At 34.0% G+C, this 23,208-nt stretch overlaps 1 protein-coding gene across 1 annotated transcript in view; it reads left to right on the top strand.

Moving 5' to 3' along the window:
* LOC148951783 (uncharacterized) overlaps positions 1-23,208 on the top strand; it is a 155,760-nt gene that overhangs the window by 88,377 nt on the left and 44,175 nt on the right. Inside the window, exon 3 of the mRNA XM_089088715.1 lies at positions 18,002-18,173. Coding sequence (XP_088944841.1) covers positions 18,002-18,173 — 172 coding nt within the window. The remainder of the gene's footprint in view (positions 1-18,001; positions 18,174-23,208) is intronic.

Here is a 23,208-nt window from a genome sequence, read left to right as displayed (position 1 = left end):
AAGTCGCGAATACGAAACATACGGTCAGTAGTATGTTCCACCAGCAATTGGTTGAGAATAATCCGTATCTATCGTCCACGTACGTTCGTTAGTCTTTGGTCTTCATTTGTAAATAGGGGAATCTGGGAGTCTAATGCTTCTCTTATTTTTGTAAGCTTTACTGTCCCTTTATTTTTTTCTATTTTGAACCATATTGAGGTTTCCATTTCCTCATTTTCTATATTGGGAATAGTGTACGACAGGTTAATTGCCTTGAAATTGATTATTTTGGGACTTATTATCTTTGTGCTCGTGGTAATTAATGGCGTTCGAACAGTTGACTCTTTAGTTACAAGTCAACATCCTTGTTTTATAGTTATCGTACCCACATTTTGTAACAGTAATTCCGTTTTGTAACTTGGGTCTATTCTTTCTGTATTATTGTAACAAGACAAAGTTCCAACAGTTTCTCTTGGAACAGAAAATAACCAAAGATCATTTCTAATGTGTATGAATATTTCTCGCTTAGTACTTCCTATCACGGCTTCTTTCAGTTAGACTGGATGCATCGTACTGGAATGGTACGGGTAGACTTTTTATATTAAAGGAAATTATTCAAATTAATTATATGCAATGTTACTTTTTAATTAGAACTTTTTTTCGGGAATTGATATATGTTGAACAGACGGTATCAGACGGTTTTGATTCATCCGAAGCCTTAATATATGTTGAACGAAATTTTTCTACAGCGTTTTTATAGTTTTATAATTTTTACTTGTGAGCTAAAAGTTTTTAAATTATTATTCCTTTATGATGCCTATCCATAAGAATCTTTTAATCCTATACTGATTAAGTGTAGTTCCATCTATCGGGTTTTTTAAACCGTTCTACTCGATTGTGTCGTTACTTTCTCCTCGACTTCTTGCGGTGTTTTCTTTTTCGGTTTTTCTAGCGAAATAAGATCAAAGTTTTTGTATTGTTTTCTTCAAAAATTCTTGGCCTTTTAATTTTGTTTCCTTCGCGTGTGCGGCTGCTGAAGTCGGTTTTGATTTTCCTATTTCTTTAACTACTATATGGTCTGATTCGCCGTCAGACTCTTCGGAACTAGTTTCCGATGATTCTGTATCATAAATTTTAGAAGTTGCACCTCGCATTTTTGAGGTATCACCTCCCTTTCCTTCGTAAATTCTGATTCCTCTTTAAGTACAAGGTCTATTATCTAAGTCATCGGCTTGAGATTTGAATTCGGGGGATTAGATAAATTCTTGAGAGCTGTGAGAGGAATCAAGAGTTTTTGCGGGGTTCCTCCACTGTTTAAATGCCATGTCTTCAGTGGGTGGGGCATTCTTTGCACTAGTGTTTCTCTCCATGAAGTCCATTGTTTAGGTTTGACCTTGGACACAGTTATATCATGATATTGTCCTTGCTGGTCATCCTTGGGAGTTTTATTCTCGGGCAATGTACTTTGATTCTATCGTAATGGGAATTTTATTAAACCCATAGCTTCTCGCAGATTTGTCTTAGTCGAATCTCAGGTAGGAGTTTTTTTAAAGTAATACCGGGAGTTTCTAGAGCTCTGTGTAACTCTTCCTGCTATGACAAGGGCTCCGTTATTGGTGTCGCCGGGAAAACCATATCATTTGGAAATCTTTTGGGGGGACAAGGGGTTGAAATTCTATCAGGGAAAAATTGGGTTTTTGGAGATATCGTATAATCTAATTCTCCTGCGCTCTCCGATGATGAACTTTTCGGACCTTTTGGCGTTTTTATTCTTACTGGTATTAGGGAATTTTTTGGGAATAACTCGATTTTTCATAGCTAAAAATTCTTCCAAGTTTTCCTCATCCCTCTCATCCTCGAAATAGTCTTGCTTGAAATTAAAGGGTTTTAGCTCTGCCAATCTTGATTTAGGGGGCTCATTTTCTGCATCTGACGACTCAGTAGAGGAGGGACGTGATACCCATCTCTCTGGAAATTTTGCTTTTTATATTCGGCTAATATGCGCCTTGTAAGTTCTTCCACTATCGGGGTTCTCCATTTTAAAAGTTTGATCGTTATCGTACTTTTTGACTATTCTGTACGGTCCAGTACATTTGTTGGAAAGTTTTTTGCCTTCCGTCTTTGCCTCGTTCTTTAGGTAGACGCAATCTCCCGTCTTGAAATCTATGCTCCCCTTGACTTTGGGTTGGTTTCTTAGCTTTTGGTTTATTTTACATTTTTCCAACTCTTCCCTAACTATTTTATAAGTTTTACTCATCCTATTTATGAATTCTTGTTTGTAATCCTCCGAGTTATTATAATACTGCCGAGATTCAATAATCTCGTCATAGGGGATTCTAAAATCACGACCAAAAAGTAAATAAAATGGATTGTCTTTAGTGTCGCTTAAAACCTTATTTGGAATGCCAAATTTTAAAAATAATTTCGCTAACGCCTTACTTATGGCGTAAGCGCTTTGATTTTTTAATGCTTTTGTAAAAGTAAATCCGGAAAAATGGTCTATATTAAGGTCTTATTAAGTTTGTGGTAACATAGGTATTATTGATGTTTGGTTTCTATTTGCCTCAGTAGTCACGATTCTGCATAGTATTTCTTCATCAATATCATAGTAAAAATTATCTATTTCTTTTCTAAGAGTTTTGAATTTATTTGGTAACGCATCATCATTCACAAAATAATTAATAAGTGCTAAACACATCTCGTCCTTTTTTTGCTTTCTTTTTATATTTTCTAAAGACAGGGGACAATAGTTACCCTTATTTTCCTTTACTGTGTCTTTATCTTTGTTTTTCTCACTTTTATGTTTGCTTTTAGCATGGATAGCTTTAAATTCATTTTCCTCAGTTTCCGACGGAATATTTTCTGGGTATCTACTCAAAAAGTCACAAGCTGCATTTTGTTTACCTTTTAAATATTCAAATTCGTAATCTAGATCTTGGATTTTCATAATCCATCTAGCTAGAATTCCCGGGGTTTTTAAATGTGCGCAGGTACTGCAAGCTGTTATGGTCTGATCGTAGTATAAATTTTCTACCAATTAAATAGTGTCTAAATTTGTCCAAGTGGTGGATTATAGATAATAATTCTAAGTTTGTGGCGGAATAACTACTTTCACCTTTTGATAAAGTTCTACTCGAATAGCATATAACTTTTTCTATTTTTTTTTGTTTAGGCGTTCCCTCTAGAGGATTAGGGTTTTCTACCGGGATTATTTGCGAAAGAATAGCGCCAATGCCCTTTGAACTAGCATCGGTTGTGACCACAAATTGTCCGTTTTCAAAATCAGGAAGTGATAATATTGGTTCAGAAGTGAGTGCCTTTTTGAGACGGTCTAGGGAAGTTTGAGCTTCCTGGGACCAGGTAACATTTTGGGAGTTCCTTTTAGTTAACTCTGTGAGCAGTTTTGCAATTTGGGCGTAATTGCGCACGAATTTTCTAAAGTATCCAGTAAGACCTAAAATTCCTCTTAATTCTTTGATAGTTCTTGGGGGTTTGAGGTTTTCAACACATTTTATTTTATCTGGGTCTGAGGATATCTCTCCTTGCGTCACTAATACTCCTAAAAATTTAATCCTAGGTTGAAATAGATTTACTTTTTCAGGCCGGCATTTTAAGTTACCCGGTCTGAAATTATCGAACACCTTAGCTATTGTTGCTTAGTGTTGTTCAGCGTTTTCTCCCACACATATGATATCATCAACAAAATGATTGATATTTTTTAATCCTCTTAATAGATGTAATAAGGGTCTACAGAGCACGCTTGAACTTGTTTTAAGTCCAAAAGGTACTCTTAAGTATTCATATGAACAACATTCATCTGTTGAAAACGCAGATTTATGGACATCTTTTTTGGCTATTTTCACTTGGTGGTAGCCTTGGGTGAGGTCCAAAGAAGTAAAAATTTTGTTGTTGCTTGAAATAGAGTCAAGAATTTCATCTATTCTCGGTAAAGGATATTTATCCTAACTACTTGTTTGTTAAGGGCTCTATAATCTACTACATGTCTAAGGTCGCCATTCTTTTTTGGTACCAAGATCACTGGTGCGCTATACGGACTTATACTTGGGCGTATAATTTCATTTTTTTCTAATTCATGGATTTTATTTTTTAACCATTCTTTGTGCTTATACGGCACACGATATGGCTGTTTCGCGACAGGACCACCAGTCGTTAAAATTGAATGTTCATAAAATGGTATCAGTCCGATGTCATCTTCAGATGCGGAAAATACATCTTTCAAATTCCATAATAATTCGCATAATTTTTTCTTAAGTTCCAAGTCCGTAATATGATCCATATTAAATTTGATTAAAAATTGCGATTTAATTTGAGGGTATTTGCTATTTGATTTTTTAATGCCATTAACAAGGTTTCTTTTGGAATTTTCCCATCTATTTAAATCATCCTCCGATAAAACTTGGAGGTGAACTAAACAAGTCCCCTTTTTTATCGTAATTGTATCATTTTCGGGGTTATTAGTTGCCCAAATAAAACCTTCTACTTTTTCTAAGATATGATCTGTTCCTCGCATAACATCTTTTTGGGAATATCATTTGACGGGGTTGCAAACCATATTTTAGATTTGCTTTCCACTGGTTCCATCATCTGTGATATTAGAATTCTTTGCATCGTTTTAGGAGGGACTTCTGATTTCCTTATCGGGAATCCGTAATATATCTCTTTATTTTCATTGTCTATTAGATTCATACTGGCATTATGTTGCGTCATTGCGGCATCTTGCAGCGTCACGTTGGGTTTTACTATGTTTTTCCAAAATTCCGCTATTTTCTTAATTTCGTTTGATCTATACTTTCGCATATCTCCCATTTTTATTTTCGCAAATTCAATCCACTTATTATTTAAACTTGCATCATCTTTGCAATGTCTCTCATAAAAATTGAACAAATTTCTGGTTATGCCATGTCCTCGTTGAGACATGAGGTTCAAAAGATTGTGAAATTATACTGCCAGATATTTTATTTACTGTTACGTCCTCTTCGTAACCTCTGTTGCAATTTCTTAAGGTATAATTTCCTTCTCCTACCTTAGCCGGGTAGACAAGCTTTTCGTTTGCTACGTCTAATAGTACTCTATTAGACCTTAAAAAATTTGCGCCGATAATGGCTTCATACGGAAAGTTATCGTATATTATAAAATTCGTCGGAAAAATTCTCTTATCCCTTTTTACGTCCAGGCGAATTGAACCTCTTGCATCCAATTTGTGCCCTGTCACGCTAGTTAAATTGGGATTATTAAAATTTCTTTGTTGCCTAATATGCGGAGGCAACATATTAAATACGCATGAGCTCATGATATTAACCGTGGCACCACTGTCAACTAAAGCCTTAAAGTAAACGTTTGCTACATAAAAATCATAAATATAGGTAACTTGTTATTACTATCACTACAAGACGGTACCACTATCAGTTTGGACCTATTAAATATTCTGGGCACCCTCTGGGTCAAATTTATATTCTGAGGGGCCTGAAACGTTTCCTGCGGATTTATTTCATGCGTCGGTGCCTGCAATAGATATTCAGACATATGAGATTCCGTACGCATATCTAATTGATTTACATCTGTCCGCCTTCGCCATGTATTATTACGGTAACTTGGATGTCTTGCGTCAGTGCCGCTTGCTGGCGCTGACTGCCAATGCCGTTGGCTTGCAAAATTTTCATTTCCCGTCGGCAAGTTTTCGTCATTTCTATATAGCATTCTCGCATTAAATTAGCTTTGACGAGTATTTGGGTTTTCAAGTAGTTAATTAATTTGTCTATTGGGGGGAGGATTATACATGTTTGGTTGATACGCATTGTAAGGTACTGATTACCGCAATCTTCCCTGGCTATAGCCTAGTGCACCACTGGCGCTAAAATTTGTTCTTCCGAACAAATGGTTGCCATAATTTTTCGTACTACCGACAGCAATTCTTGGTGTTCGATTGAGGACATAACGGCACTCCCTCGCGATGTGCCCAGATCGATTACGAATATGGCATCTTATAATTGTAGGGTTATTTTCATAACTAAATTGTTTGACAGGCTGAAAACGTACTGTTTTCTGCCCAGCGGGTTTTTGCGTTTTATTTCTTTGTGGCACTGGGGAGTTATCCCTTGAAAAGAAATTGGGAGACGCCTGATCGCCCTTGAAGGTTAGGCTTGCGTTTGATTCGCCTAGGCTATTTATTTTTACTTTTCTGTGATTAGCCACCATTGTATCAACTTCGATCAATCGCTCTACCTCCTGAACTGCAAGATCCAACGTCTGAATATTTTTGGATATTACCATTCTATATAGTTTCGGGGGTAGCCCTTGCAAAAAGGTATTTAGTATGACTTTTTCATACAGTTCTCCTGAACCTTTTCCGTATTTTGCTTCTACTGAAATCTGTATATTATCAAGATATTCTCTTATATTTTGTGAATGGTCAAAGCCTACCATTCCGTGTTTCAATTTATTTGTAGAACTGGTTTCGATAAATCTATCTTTAAATGCCGTTAACAATTTGTCCAACGTATTTATTGGCAAGTTGACGTCATCACCTATAGTACGTTCAATCTGCTTTAGAAAGGTTAAGGCCTGGCCTTTTAATCTTAATAGAAGCATGCCAACTAACGTTTCTAGCTCTGTTTTTGGTAATTCTACAAACTGGGCCAATTGGATATTAAATTCGTCGATATCTGATTTTCCATTGTACTGTGGAATAGAATTTGCTATTTCTACATTTTTCGCGACCAACTTTTGCGCCTTTAATTGTTCGTCTAATTCTTCTGACATTTTTTCTGCGTTTGAATAACTCACAATACATTTATTTTTTCACTTAACCTCTTTTGGGAGAGACTATTATCTCCTATGAGATATTTTAAAGGGTTTCTCTGTTATAGGCTATCGGTTATAGGCCTAATCACTTTTCTTATATGTCTGTATCTCTCCAATAATTAAATTTAAATTACAAAGTTTATAGCCTAATTAGTTCGCATGATTTTCTCCAATTTCCGACCGTGCCATTTGTAGCGATAAAAATTTTTTAGATTGGCCTTAATTGTGGTAATAAAGATTGACAGCGTCAAATGTAATTTTATGCTTTAAAGCTACTTCACCTTATAAGTTCTCCGATAGCACCACTTCTAGCGCTAAAGACAGTGCCATATGTAATATTATGATTAAGAGCGGTGTACCGATCGCGCCACTCGCAGAAAGCGAGAAAATGAAATATGCAATTATATAAATGTAACCTCCTTTCCTTGGATTATCTCAAAATCAATTACCTGTTATAGTATGTAGAAATCAGATCTCTGGGAGCGCTACCTTGGAAGTATGCGAACTAATTCTCTGTCGTGCGACTAGATACAGACATATAAAATAAAATAAACACAAATAGAAAGGCAATAGATTTGTTGTAACTTACATTTTAGGTGTACAGCAATGCTCACTTCAATTGACGACAAATAGGAGCAGAGATAATAATAATGACTGAATCGCAAAGCCTGAACGCTGAAATTGTTCTGGTCATAATAATCTTGAATCTGATTTACGAATCCCCCAAAAAAACACTTTTACCACACTATACAATATAGTTTTTGTTCTGCGCTCTAAGAGCTTACTCAAAATGGGCCCAAGTCCTGAGGCGGGCCAAACTCCTCGTCCAATAGTTTGTTTTAAATATTTCTGATGATTCAAACGTTCACACCGCTCTTATAATTTAAACTTCCTGAGAAACATCGTATCTATCATTTTTCTTATTAGCAAAGATCTTAGCGAAATTCAAAACCGTCTAGCGTCATTGTTTGACTGAAGCTAAAATACAATTTCTCGTTTTGCTGATTAAGAATTTGGACTCTTGGAAACGGTATTTGAACTCAATTAGGGGACGTTTAATTTCTGTCGGAATAGTCTTTAGAAAAAGGAATTTTATTTTTTGTATTTTAAATATATCACATTTTACTCACGGTACAATGCCACAATTTGCTTGGAAACACCTGTACTGAAGAGACACAGTCCTTTTTGGCTAAAATGAATGTCTATGTTATTAGCTTATTTTATACCATTAGCAGTACATTTTAGAAACGAGTGTGCCTCATGCAGCATTCCCGCCTCTGAAACAAGATATTTAATATCTGTATAGATTTATCCTAGTTCTAAAACATTTAACTTATTGCTTTTCGGCATTCGGTTGGCTAGATTGCTAGTTTTATGCCACAGTTCGCTTGAAAACCCCTGTACTGAAGAGACACATTCAGTTTTGGCTAAAACAAATGTCTATATAATCAGTTTATTTTATAGCATTAGCAGTACCGTTTAGAAACAAACGTACCTCATATGGCATCCCCGTCTCTGAAACAGGAAATTCAATATCTGTATAGATTTATGCTAGTTCTGAAATATTTAAATTTTAGCTTTTCGGCATTCCGTTAGCTAGAATGCTTGTTTTATATCACAATTCGCTTGAAAACAACTGTACTGAAGAGACACACTTTTTTCGGCTAGAATAAATGTCTATGTTAACAGTCAATTTTATAGGACTAGCAGTACCTTTTAGAAACAAACGTGCCTCATGCGGCATTCCCGCCTCTGAAACAGGAGATTAAATATTTTTTTAGATTTTTAGAAATTCTAAGAACATTTAACTTTTTTATTGGACTCTCAATAAATCCAAAGAGGAGGCATGTTGTATTTATACCCACAAGTGTATCAACCCTAGTACAATATATCCCATTTAACTTATCCCCCGATCAACTAAACCTCTGTTTAACCCCACCCTTTCAATATAGATGTAAATGTGACCCAACTTTATAACCGCGCATCTTAGCCCGTTTAACTAAATCCACGTTCAACAGAATCTCTGATTTTTGCATGACCTCCCTTTGTTTCAGCGCTCATGCAACCCAGGGGACATTCTTCAGCAAAAATATCAAAACACACGCACACACACACATACGCACCAAAAACAGACACACACAAAAACAGACAAGCACAAAAACATAAATACATACAAAACATGCACACACAAAAACAACCACAAAAACACAAACACAAAGACACACAAACACACAAACACACACACACGCACAAACACATAACAAGTTTTCTGTCAGAAGTAGCAAGTTTTCCTTAACACTAACAAATTTTCTCATCGAAGTAACAACTTTTTCCTTAAAACAAAAAATTTTTTACCTAACACTATCAAATTTCTCTTAGAAGTAACAGGTTTTCTTAACAGTAACAAATTTTTTCTATAAGCACCAAGTTTTCCGCCAAAGATAGCAAATTTCTCTGAGACTTCTCAGAGAAACTTGCTACTTCCAGCAGATAAATTGTATCACTGATGAAAAAATTGTTACTTAACAGTGTTTTCATCAGTGATAACAAGTTATCTGCTAGAAGTAGCAAGTTTTCCTTAACACTAAAAAATTTTTTCATCGAAGTAAACATTTTTCGTTTATGATAACAAGTTTTCTTAAAGAAGAAACAAGTTTTCCTTAACACCAACAAATTTTCTTTTTGAAGTAAAAACTCTTTCCTTAATATTAACATTTTTTTCGTTTATGATAACAAATTTCTCTTAGAAGTAACAATGTTTTATCAGTGATAACAAAATTTCGGTTAGAAGTAGCAAGTTTTCCATCAAAGAGACCAAATTTTCTTAGAATTAACAATTTTATGTTTATGATAACAAGTTTTCTGTCAGAGGTAGCAAGTTTTACTTAACACTAACAGATTTTCTCTTCGAAGTAACAACTTGTTCCTTCATATTAACAAAGTTTTACTTAAAACTATCAAATTTGTCTTAAAAGTAACAGATTGCTTTTCTTAATAATAACAATTTTTTCCAAGAACACTATGTTTTCTGTCAAAGATGACAAAGTTTTCTTGGAAGTAGCAATTGTTTCGTCAGTGATAACAATTTTTCCGTTAGAAGTAGGAAATTATCTGTCAAAGATGACAATTTTTTCCTAAAACAATTTCTTAACAATTTTTTGTTTCTCTTCGGAGTAAAAACTTTTTTCTTAATAATAATTAAGTTTTACTTAACACTATTAAATTTCTCTTAAACATAACAGATTTTTACTTAACAGTAAAAAAAATTCTAATACCACCAAGTTTTCCGTCAAAGATAACAAATTTCCCTTATAAGTAACAATTTTTTCGTCAGTGATAATAAGTTAACTGTAAAAAGTAGCAAGTTTTCTTTCAAAGATACCAGATTTTTCTTAGAAGAACAATTTTTTTGTTTATGATAACAAGTCTTCTGTCAGAAGTAGCAAATTTTGCTTAACACTAACAAATTTTCTCTTCGAAGTAACAACCTTTCCCTTAATACTAACAAAGTTGTCTTAAACTAATAAAGTCAAATTTGTCTTAGAAATAACAATTTTTCGTGAGTTATAACAAATTTTCTGTTAGAACTAGCAAGTTTTTCATCAAAGATACCAAATTTTTCTTAGAAGTAACAATTTTATGTTTATGATAACAGGTTTACTGTTTGAGGTAGGAGGTTTTTCTTAACAATAACAAATTTTCTCATCGATATTACAAATTTTTTTCTTAATACTATCAAACTTTTACTTAACACCATCAAATTGCTCTTAGAAGTAACAGGTGTTTTTCTTAGCAGGAACAAATTTTGCTAATAGCACCAAGCTTTCCGTTAAAGATAACCAATTTCTTTTAAAAATAAATTTTTTTCGAGAGTGATAACAAGTTATCTGTTAGAAGTAGCAAATTTTCTGTCGAAGATACCAGATTTTTCTTAGAAGAAAACCTTTTTCGTTTAGGATAACACGTTTCCTGTCAGAAGTAGCAAGTTTTCCTTAACACTATCAAATTTTTCTTTTAAGTAACAATTTTCGTCAATGATAACAAGTTGTCTTTTAAAACTAGCAAGTTTTCCATCAAAGATACTAAATCTGTCATAGAAGTAACAATTTATGTTAATGCTATCAAGTTTTCTGTCAGAGGTAGCAAGTTTCCTTAACAGTAACACATCGACATAACAAATTTTTTCCTTTATACTATCAAACTTTTACTTAACACCATCAAATTGCTCTTAGAAGTAACAATTTTTTTCTTAGCAGTCAAAAATTTTGCAAATACAACCAATTTTTCCGTCAAAGATAACGAATTTCTCTTTCGTTCTAAAGTAACAAACTTTTTTAGAGTAATAACAATTTATCTCTTAGAAGTAGCAAGTTTTCTGTCGAATGTACCAGATTTTCTTAGAAGTAACAATTTTTTCTTTTACAATAACAAGTTTTCTTTCAGAATTGGCAAGTTTTCCTTAACGCTAAAAAATTTCATCTTTGACGTAACAACTTTTTCCTTAATACTAACAAACTTTAACTTAACACTATCGAATTTCTCTTAGAAGTAATAATTTTTCGTCGGTTATAACAAGTTTTCTGTTAGAACTAGCAAGTTTTCTGTCAAAGATACCAAATTTTTCTTAGAAGTAACAATTTTTTCATTTATGATAACAAGTTTTCTGTCAGAAGTAGCAAGTTTTACTTAATATTAACAAATTTTCTGTACGAAGTAACAGCTTTTCCTTAATACTAACAAAGTTTTACTTAACATTATCAACTTTTCTCTTAAAAGTAGAAAGTTTTCTTAACACTAAAAATTTTCTCTTCGAAGTAACAACTTTTTCCCCACCTAATACTTACAACGTTTTACTTAACACTATCAAATTATTCGTAGAGGTATCAATTTTCTCTACGTTTAAGTTAAGTTCATTTAAGTTAGGTTAAAATGAGCGCTTACTTTTTACTCTCGAACGAGGGGTTTTTCACTCTGTTATCACTCTCTAAAAAATTTTTACTTCTAAGAGAAACTCTTTATCTTTGACGGAAAAACAAGGTTCTATTAAGAAAGTTTGTTGCAGCCAAGAAAAAAAAACCTGTTACTTCTAAAAGAAATTTGATGGTGCTATGTAAAATTTGATAGTATTAAGGAAAAAAGTTTGTACGTCGATGAGAAACTTTGCTACTGTTAAGAAAAACTTCCTAGCTCTGACAGAAAACTTTTAATTGTAAATATAAAATTGTTACTTCTAAGAAAAAAATGGGTATCTTTGATCGAAAATTTACTAGTTCTAACAGAAAACTTGTTATCACTGACGAAAAAGTGTTATTTCTAAAACAAACTTGATAGTATTAAGTTAAACTATGTTAGTATTAAGGAAAAAGTTGTTACTTCGAAGATAAATTTGTTAGTGTTAAGGAAAACTTGCTACTTCTGACAAAAAACTTGTTATCATAAACGAAAAAAGTAGTTACTAATAGAAAAATCTGGTATCTTTGACGCAAAATTTGCTAGTTCTAACAGATAACTTCTAATCACTGAATAAAAAATTGTTACTTCTAAGGGAAATTTGTTATCATTGACAGAAAACTTAGTGCTATTAGAAAAAATTTGTTACTGTTAGGAAAAAACCAGTTACTTCTAAGAGAAGTTTAATATTGTCAAGTAAAACTTAGTATTAAGACTTAGTGCTAGTATTAAGAAAAAAGTTGTTACTTCGAAGAGAAAATTTGTTAGTGCTAAGTAAAACTTGCTACTACTGACAGAAAACTTGATATCATAAACCAAAAAATTATTACTTCTAAGAAAGATTTGTTATCTTTAACAGATAACTTGTTACTTCTTACAGAAAAATTAGTATCACTGACAAAAAATTGCTACTTCTAAAAGAAATTTGTGATCTTTGACAGAAAACATGGTGCTATTAGAATAAAATTTTGTTACTGTTAAGAAAAAAACCTGTTACTTCTAAGAGAAATTTAATAGTGTTAAGTAAAACTTTGTTAGTATAAAGGAAAAAGCTTTTACTTCGAAGAAAAAATTTGTTAGTTTTAAGAAAAACTTGCCACTTCTGACAGAAAAATTGTTATCATAAACATAAAATTGTTACTTCTAAAAAAATTGGTATCTTTGATAGAAAACTTGTTACTTCTAACAGAAAAATTGTTATCACTGACAAAAAATTGTTACTTCTAAGAGAACTTTGAAATCATAAACGAAAAAAATATTTCTTCGAAGAGAAAATTTGTCCATGTTAAGGAAAACTTGGTACTTCTAGTGAATAACATGTTATCACCGACGAAAAAACTTTTACTTCTAAGAGAAATTTTTCATCTTTGACGTAAAACTTGGTGGTATTAAAAAAGATTTGCTACTGTTACGAAAAAAACCTGTTACTTCTAAGAGAAATTTAATAGTGTTAAGTAAAACATTGTTAGTATAAAGGAAAAAGTTTTTACTTCGAAATAAAATTTGTTAGTTTTAAGAAAAACTTGTTACTTCTGACAGAAAACTTGTTGTCATAAATGAAAAACTGTTAACTCGATGAGAAAATTCGTTAGTGCTATGGAAAACTTGCTAATTCTAACAGATAGCTTGTTATCACTAATGAAAAAATTGTTACTTCTCAGAGAGATTTGTTGTCTTTGACAGAAAACTTGGTGCTATTAGAAAAAATATATTAATGTTAAGAAAAACCTGTTACTTCTAAGAGAAATTTGATAGTATTGAGTAAAAGTTTGTTAGTATTATGGAAAAAGTTGTTACTTCGATTAGAAAATTGGTTAGTGTTACGGATATCTTGGTAATTCTAACAAAAAACTTGTTATGTGTGTGTTTGTGTGTGAGTAGGTATTAGTATGTGTGTCTTTGTGTGTGCGTGTTTTGTGTGTTTTTGTGTGTGTGTTTTTGTGAGTGTCTGTTTATATGTGTGTCTGTTTTTGTGCGTGTGTGTATGTGTGTTTTTGTGCGTGTGTGTGTGTGTGTGTTTTTGTGCGTGTTTGTGTTTTGTGTGTGCGTGTTTGTTTCAATCGTTAGCAGATGCTAACGATGATGATGACGGGTGTCGTAGAGGTAGCAAAATGTGTGTAGCGGTAGCGGTTTGGGCACCTTCTCTTCTCGAAACATGATTTTCAAACCTCTCCCATTAGGTATCATTGCTTAAGATATGCACTGCCGTTATTAAGCCGTACCCGTATCTTTGTGCCATGCTGGGGGGATTTCCCCATGGGGTCCTTTTAGTCTAGTTTGTAAGATACACTAGCGTCATTCATATTAGACCTGGCTATGGAAATTAGGGAGGTCTTCCAGAAAAAATGGCTAGGAATCATGCCAATATATAAGAAATAATAGAACGTGTGCAATCTCAGGTGGGCTGCGAAGGATTGGAATCTTGCTAGCTGAGCGCTAGAGACAGGGATGATATGACGTTTAAGGTGGGCATGCTCTAGAAATTCTACGATAATTTCCCTATTATTACTACTTTTTAAGTTATCTCGAGCGAGAGCATTTTTTAACCACCTCTATCGCCTAGCAAAAGTCCGGATTCCAACCCCCAGAATGAGTACACACTGACCAAACTCCTTCGCAGTGCGCAGGATAGGCAGGAACAAGAATTTCTCGAAATATAATTTTCCCGCTTTTCCGTGTTTTGATATTTTTGCTGAAAAATGTCCCCTGGGTAGCATAAGGGCTGAGACAAAGGGAGATTATGCAAAAATCAGAGATTTTGTTGAACGTGGATTCAGTTAAACGGGTTATATATATATATATATATATATATATATATATATATATATATATATATATATATATATATATATATATATATATATATATATATATATATATATATATATAACGGCAGTTTAATATAATTTAATATAATTTTCATATAATATAATTGAAATATATTTTCATATATTACATATAATTTAATATAATTAAAGTCAGTTTAATATAATTTTCAAAATGCTTTGGAAAATCGGCTTCCTGGGATTTTCTGGCCGCCGAAAACGATCTACATAGATCTTGATTTGAGAAAATTTGTATTGAGCTGTAATTTTCGAACATAAATTTATCCAAGTGCCGTCGTATTTAAGAGCACATTTCAAGAAAATAAACTACATCATTCCCCTCCCCGGAGTGATCGTACAGTTTCGTGTTATATCAGAACATAGCTAAAAGTAAAATATACTAAGTGTAATGAGTCTATATATATATATATATATATATATATATATATATATATATATATATATATATATATATATATATATATATATATATTAACGGCAGTTTAATATAATTTAATATAATTTTCATATAATATAATTGAAATATATTTTCATATATTTCATATAATTTAATATAATTAAAGTCAGTTTAATATAATTTTCAAAATGCTTTGGAAAATCGGCTTCCTGGGATTTTCTGGCCGCCGAAAACGATCTACATAGATCTTGATTTTGAGAAAATTTGTATTGAGCTGTAATTTTCGAATATAAATTTATCCAAGTGCCGTCGTATTTAAGAGCACATTTCAAGAAAATAAACTACATCATTCCCCTCCCCCGGAGTGATCGTACAGTTTCGTGTTATATCAGAACATAGCTAAAAGTAAAATATACTAAGTGTAATGAGTCTATATATATATATATATATATATATATATATATATATATATATATATATATATATATATATATATATATATATATATATATATATATATATATATATATATATATAGACTCATTACACTTAGTATATTTTACTTTTAGCTATGTTCTGATATAACACGAAACTGTACGATCACTCCGGGGAGGGAATGATGTAGTTTATTTTCTTGAAATGTGCTCTTAAATACGACGGCACTTGGATAAATTTATATTCGAAAATTACAGCTCAATACAAATTTTCTCAAAATCAAGATCTATGTAGATCGTTTTCGGCGGCCAGAAAATCCCAGGAAGCCGATTTTCCAAAGCATTTTGAAACTTTCTAATTCTTGCTGTCGCCTATAATTCTCACTGCCATCGCAAGTCATGTTAACTTTTGTCTTAAATTGTTTTAATTCTTGCTAACTGGACATTGTTTTTTTTTGGTTCTTCACTTTCAGTTTTGCCAAGTTGTACTTTCCGTTATCGCAAGTATTCTAACCATACATTTCTTTTTTCTTAATGGTCTTGGTTATTCATTTGTCCTCTGGCTATTATGGAACTGCTTAAAACGCCTTCATTTTCAGATTGCTTTCTTTAATAAGTTGTGTTATTTCATAGTTATTGTTAGGTATTATTTCTCTGGTGACATATGTTAGTTTGATAAATTGTGGAGCATCCGGTGTTTCCGTGTGTGTTTGCAATCTCTTTTATGTGTATTTTCTTGTATTGAGATGAGAAGGTTGAATTTTACTAAAGAGACTTCATATTTCTCTCTTCAATCACTTATGTAGTCTTAAGAATTTTTAACCCCTCTGCTTTGTTAGTTTTCTGGTAATATTTATGGTGTGATAAATTGAGATGGATCTAATTTTTTCTTATATATATGCTAACTTTCTCGTGCTGAGATTCCTGTATTGAGACTTGATGATTAAATTTCACTGTTATGAGTTTTCAGAGTACTCTCCAAAATAAATTATGTTTCATAAATTTTTTAACTCTGTATTTGACTTGAAAATATTTGATTTTTTATTAATAAGGTAGGAAAGTTGCCGACACTTTCTAGAAAGGTAGTTATCCAATTCTTTTGATTATTCTTGCTTCAAAAGAGGGGAGAGGGTCTGGTCAATGAAGATTTATCTCCAGTTGCCTTTTTTAAGTCATCTATCTATAGTCTTGCAGTTATCTATTTTTCTGTACGATGGTTGGAAAGGCAATGGGAGACCACGGAATCAAATGTGGAGGAAAACGTCTCCTGGACTTAGATTAGTCCAGTGTTAGACTAAGTGTGAGCAAAATGAATGAAGTTTTAGATGTTTTGCGAGTTCTGGGCGCTAGAATAGATTTGAAAATTAATGTTAAGAAGACTAAGTCACTAAGGCTAGGAATAAGTTAAGATGAAAAGGTGACGCTGGTCAATGAAAAGATTGATCAGGTGGGCAGTTTCACGTACCTTGGTAATATTGTTAGTAAAGTTGATGGGAGCAGTGAAGATGTTAAAAGTAGAATAGCCAAGACTAAGGGTGTTTTTTTGCAGTTAAAAAAAGTTTGAAAGAATAGGCAGATAAGTCTGCAAACAAAGATTAGAATATTAGAAGCTACATTGATGACAGTTGTCAAATATGGCTCTGAAGCATGGACGCTCCGAAAAGCGGATGAAGATTTGCTAGATGTTTTCCAGAGAAATTTCTTAAGGATTGATTGGGGTACCCGGCTGACTGACCGTATTTCAAACAATAGGCTATACGAAAAATGTGGTTCAATACCACTCTTTAGGGCTATAATAAAAGAAAGGTTGAGGTGGTTAGGTCACGTTGTGCAGATGAAAGATGACATATTGCAGAAGATTGTTCTTTTCGGCCAACCGTCTAGGGCTAAACGGAAAAGCAGGTCGTCCTCGTCTGGGGTGGGACGACGTCATAAAGAAAGATTTAAAGGAAATGGGAACTTAGTGGGAGGGTGTAAAAAGGGAGGCTCTGAATAGATTGGGATGGAGAAGGAGCGTGCGTAGTTGTGTTGGCCTCAGGTGGCTTGGTGCTGCGGTGAGTTGTTAGTAGTAATAGTAGTATATTCTTGTAACAACCTGTATGCATAGAGACACTATAGTTCCTTTCGCATCGCGATACTGGTAACTTGAGCACCGAAACCAATAAAAGACAATCAGGCTCTTCGATACTTTTAGACTTCTTTTGTACCAAAATACTTAACAGTTGCATGAGACTCACACCTAAAGAGACCCAATCGAGGTACCGATGAACCCACTTAAGCTTTACCAGTTAAAACAGAGAATAATTCAAGACTGATTTTCAATGCTAGCTGATGTTACTCAGAATCTTCATAGAAACCTCATGTTAGGTTTCTATGATTTTTCCTGTGCACTTTTATTGCTTTTCAAAATCAACCATCTTTGCCTGTTTTGTTGTCTGTGTATTTTCTGTACTGTTAACATATTTTTTTACCTTTTAAGTAATTATTAGTTTAAGGATATAAGAAACACTGTTCCAAAGTTTGTTAATAAATGAGATGTTTTTGAATTTTGCTTTTAAAGAGTATTCTTCTAGGCCAATTGAGTATTTTGCAAATCAGCCGTCTTACACTCCATACACTCAAAGGGAATACCTAGACTATAAAGAAACTGACCCCATTGAGCCTAGTATTAGGGCTCCAGGTGCTGTAGAGGGAAGATTTTTCTTGAAAAAAGAATCTCTTACTCTGACAACCGAAACCATTACCGTAAGTGTTTATATTTTTTTTTTTCTTAGAAATTGATGGTTTAAGAACATAAAAAAACAATTCCAAACTTTGTTTATGATTGAAATGGTTATGAATTTCTCCTTTGAAGACAATTTTCTTGACCACTTGAAAATTTGGGAATCAGCCACTTGGCCACCTGGTACTCTCTTCGTACTCAAAACCCCTATGCCTTTCAAAGGCCAGAACATAATTTGCACTTTACTGAAAAAATATAAATATTTTTACTTTTATATTTTAATAAATCAAATAATATTAACATTTTGATAACTAAACATCAGTATGCGTATATTAAACTGACAATGCACATTCAATTATATTTTTTTCAGTAAAGTGGAAATTATATTCTGGCCTTGGGAAGGCATAGGGGTTTTGAGCTCAACTTATGTTAATTTCTGCTCGTTTTGAGTTTGATCGGTTATTTGTTGTAATTCTGTTCGTTTTGGGTTTCATTTATTTATCGATGTTGATTTGTGGTAGTTTCACGCTTTGTAAATTATTTGAATTTATTTTTGCTCATTATTGGTTTAATGGAGTTCTTTACTTTTCTTTGAAAAACTTGTTTTGTGGAAAAAGTTTTTTTTAATAAATTTCTGTTCCTTTTATATTGATAGTCTTTTCAGGGAAATAGAAAATAATTTTTTAAATCTTTTCGTTTTTTTAAGCCTTTATAGTTTCACCTGCTATTTTTATGCTGGATAAAATTTTTAAGCAATTTTTAACAACATACACCCTTTTAAAAATCTGGACACAAATAGTAGTGTTTAATTTAGTTTCATACATTCTATAGTTGACCTGAAATAGAAAACTTGATACCATTTGCCAAAAAAATCTGTTTACTTTCTTTGATAGCATGGATACACTTACGCTATTTTGATTTGGTTAAATTTTAGGCACAGAAGCAGCCCCGAAAGTTTGAACATAACCCCCTCAGTCGTTCTCGGGATACTGCTGAGATTCCTTATTGGAAATTAGCATTAACAGAGTGCATTTTGATTTAATCTTAAGGCAACATTTAGTTTCTAAATATAATAATGGGCAAATAGGAGGGTTGGCGTGGGATAGGAACTAGTTGCCCTCTAATTACTTTTGACTATTAAAAAGAGCATTAGCCCTTTCCATTTTTAATCGAATGAGCCCGTTTCAAAGCTCCTAAGACAACTCCTTCTATACAAAGTGCCCTAGTCTAAAAAAAAAAAAAAATAATAATAATAATAATACATTGTACCCACATCGATCTTTACTATAAAAATTTCGAGCCTTCCATTCACTTTCGACTATTAAAAAGGTCAGTAGCCCTTTCAATTTCCAATCGAATGAGCCATTTTTGAGTTTCTACGACAAAGCTTTCTATAAACACCTTATATGTCCCCAGGGCATAAATTACAACCCTTGCCCTAAGGGATGTGAGGGGTTGTCATCCTCCAAGACCTAACTTCCAGAACTTTCAAATATTTTAAAAAAATGGCTATCCCAAATTTTTGATTGGATGTGTTTGGGGATTGGTGGGCGTTGGTGGCTCTCCAACCAGGGGTGTATTCAGTATTTTCGTAGCCAGAGGCGAAAAATCGGCTCAACTGAAAAATTTCGGGGGGGGGGGGACGTAAAATAGGGTGATCCGATAAACTTGCGTTATGAGCAAGTTTAATTAACACAAAATTGAGTTAATTAAGTAAATTACACTACTTTAGACTACACTAGGGGGGGGGAACCTCTCGCCCCTCCCCTGGAACCGCCACTGTCTCTAATCACTTTCAACTATGAAAAAAGGCACTAGCCCTTTCAATTTCTACTCGAATGAGCCCTTTTGAAGTTTATACGACAAAGCTTTGAATAAAAAACATTACAAATCCAAGGGAATAACTTAAAATCCTTGCCCTGGTGGCTGGGGGGGGGGGGTTTCATCCTCAAACACCTAATTTACAGAACTTTCAACTACGTTTAAGAACATTACTATCTCAAAATTTTGATTGGATGTGTTTAGGATAAAGGTGGGCGTGAGAGGAGGGTTAAATGCCCTCCAATCACTTCCGATTATTAAAAAGGGAACTAGCCCTTTAAATTTCCAATCGAATGAGCCCTTTTTGCAATTTCTACGACAACAGTCTCTATAAAACCTTAAATGTCGCAGGGCATAATTTACAAGCCTTGACCTGAAGGCTGTGAGGGGGTTGTCATCTTCAAAGACATAATTTCCGGACCGTTCAACTACCATGAACATACTAGCGCTCTCAAAATTTTGGATTGGATGTGTTTGGGGAAATAGTGGGCGTGAGAGGGGGGTTACTTGCCATCCAATAACTTTCGACTGTTAAAAAGGGCATTTGCCGTTTCAATTTCCAATTGAATGATTCCTTTTTGAAGTTTCTACGACAATGCCTTGTATAAAAAAACTTATATGCCCCCCGGGCATAACTCAAAACCCTTGCCCTGAGGGGTGTGGGTGGAGTGTCATCCTCAAAAACATAATTTCCAGACTTTTTAACTACATCGGACAAAATGGCTATCTCAAAATTTTGACTGGATTTGTTGTGGGAAATGGTGGGTGTGACAGGAATGGTAGTTATCTTCCAATCACTTTCGACTATTAAACAGGGCACAAGCCCTTCTAATTTCCAATCGAATGAGCCCTTTTTGAAGTTTATACAGCATCACTCTCTATAAACATCATAAACCCCCAGGGCAGATCTTACCACTATGATTCCGGGGACTATGAGGGGGTTACTATTCTCAGGCACCAGATTTCCAGGACTTTTAACTACATTGACCAAAATAGTCCCATTAAGATTTTGATTGGATGTTTTTGGGGAGATTGTGTTCGGAAGAGGGGGTTAGTTGCCCTCAAATCACTTTCGTCTATTAAAAAGGGGACTTGCCCTTTAAAGTTCCAATTGAATGAGCCCTTTTTCAAGTGTCTAAGACAAAGCTTTTATTAAAAACCTTATATACCCCCAGGGCACAACTTACAACCCTTACCCTGAGGTCTGGGGGGGTTTCATCCTCTTAGATATAATTTCTGGACTTTTAAACTACTTTGAACAAAATAGTTATCTCAAAATTTTGATTGGATGTGTTTGGATAAATGGTGGGCGTGGAAGGGGTGTTAGTTGCCTTCTAATGACTTTAGACTATTAAAAAGGGCACTAGCCATTTCAATTTCCAATCAAATGTGCCCTACTTGAAGTTTCTAGGACAACGCTTTCTATAAAAAAAAACCTTATATGCTCCAGAAGATAACTTACAACGCTCGCCCTGAGGGCGGTGGGGGGGGGGGTTGTCATCTTCAAAGACCGAAGTTCACGAACTGTCAACGAAGTCGAACAAAATGGCTATCTCAAAATTTTTATTGGATGGGTTTGGGGAAAAGGTGGGCGTGAGAGGGGGGTTAATGGCCCTCCAATTACTTTCGACTATTAATAAGGGCACTAGCATTTTGAATTTCTAATCGAACGAGCCTTTTTTGAAGTTTCTACGATAATACTTTCTATAAAAAACATTATATACCCCCAGGTGATAACTTACAACCCTTGCCCTGAGGGCTGTGGGGGATTGTCCTCCTCAAAAACTTAATTTCTTTCGGGAAATCAACTACACTTAACAAAATGGCTATCTCAAAATTTTTATTGGATGTGTTTGTTAAATTGGTGGGCGTGTAAGTAGTTTTAGTTGCCTTCAAATCACTCTCGACTATCAAAAAGGGCAAAAGCCACTCCAATTCCAGATTGAATGAGCCCTTTTTGAAGTTTCTACGACAACTCCTTCGATACAACGTGCCCTGGTCTAAGACCAAGAAACCAAAAAATAAATAATACATTGTGTCAACATCGCTCTCTACTTAGGTAGCGCTATTGCGCTGCCTATGATTAAAGCACGTTTTGTGTACGTGGGTTACTAGAGTGGTATATTAAATATATCTCAGTCAAAAGTGAACCTTAGGGTTTTAAGGTAAAACTTTCTGGGCTACTAGTATTACTGCTACTCTTGTTACTACTTCTACTACTACTACTGCTGCTTTCAAATAAATCGAAATAGTTTAAGTGCATCCAGATGGTCAAAATGGCATAGACAGGATACCTTAGCGCTAAAATAGGCTATAAATCAGAAACTTTCAAGCAGGGCCGTATCCAGGGGGGGTACCCAGTTTGAACCCCCCTTCGCCCCGACATGGGTGGCTGTATCGTAAAATCTAAAAACAACGGATCTAAACAAATTTTGTAGGCGTTTCTGAGGTCTTTTTATGCAACCCCCCCCCCGAGCTTTTTTTTAGTAAAATCTCTTCCGAAAAAAATCCTGGGTACGGCCTTGCGTTCAAGCAAAGGGTATGCTGGCATAAAATTAAATCAAAAGGCAGTGTATGCAAGTAGGTAGTCAATTAGACACATCAGCAATATCTCAAGAACGAACTACGCTATTAAGTTGAAAAATGGAGGGCCACTGCTATTGCTACTTCTGCAGCTATTGATGAAATAAATCGAAAGGATTGAAGTGCATCTAGATTGTCAATACAGCATAGATACAATGTCTTACAAATAGAATATTATATTAAGTTATATTTTTCAGGGAAAGGTGAGGAAATGTACAAGTAAATCAAAAGATACTACGGGTATTCATATTCTCAAAAGATCTATATGAAATATCTCAGTAACAGCAAGGGATGTTATATTATAGCTTTCAGAGCATTTTGTTTGAAACGTTGAATTAAATCAAAATACACAATGTGTATTTAAGTTTGTCGTAAGGATGTATTAGCGACATGTTACGGACGAATAAAGGTATTAAGTCTTAGCTTTCAGGGTATCTTGAGGGATATATGTAATTAAATATAGATATTAAAAGGATGTATCTGCAATATATCTCGATTGGCCAAGGGTATAAAGGTGAAACTTTCAGCTAATGTTGGGGTATATGGTGAACAAAATGAAATCTCCCAATATGCATTCAGTTTGTCAAAAAACCTTATGAGCAATATCTCAAGAATCAGGAACGGCTGAGTGTACCATATTGAACCTTTCATGGC

Source organism: Artemia sp. Qi Xiang Cuo, chromosome 5 (genome assembly GCF_049724085.1).
Source record: "Artemia sp. Qi Xiang Cuo chromosome 5, ASM4972408v1, whole genome shotgun sequence".
NCBI lineage: Eukaryota > Metazoa > Arthropoda > Branchiopoda > Anostraca > Artemiidae > Artemia > Artemia sp. Qi Xiang Cuo.
This window is presented reverse-complemented; position numbering and strand designations above follow the sequence as displayed.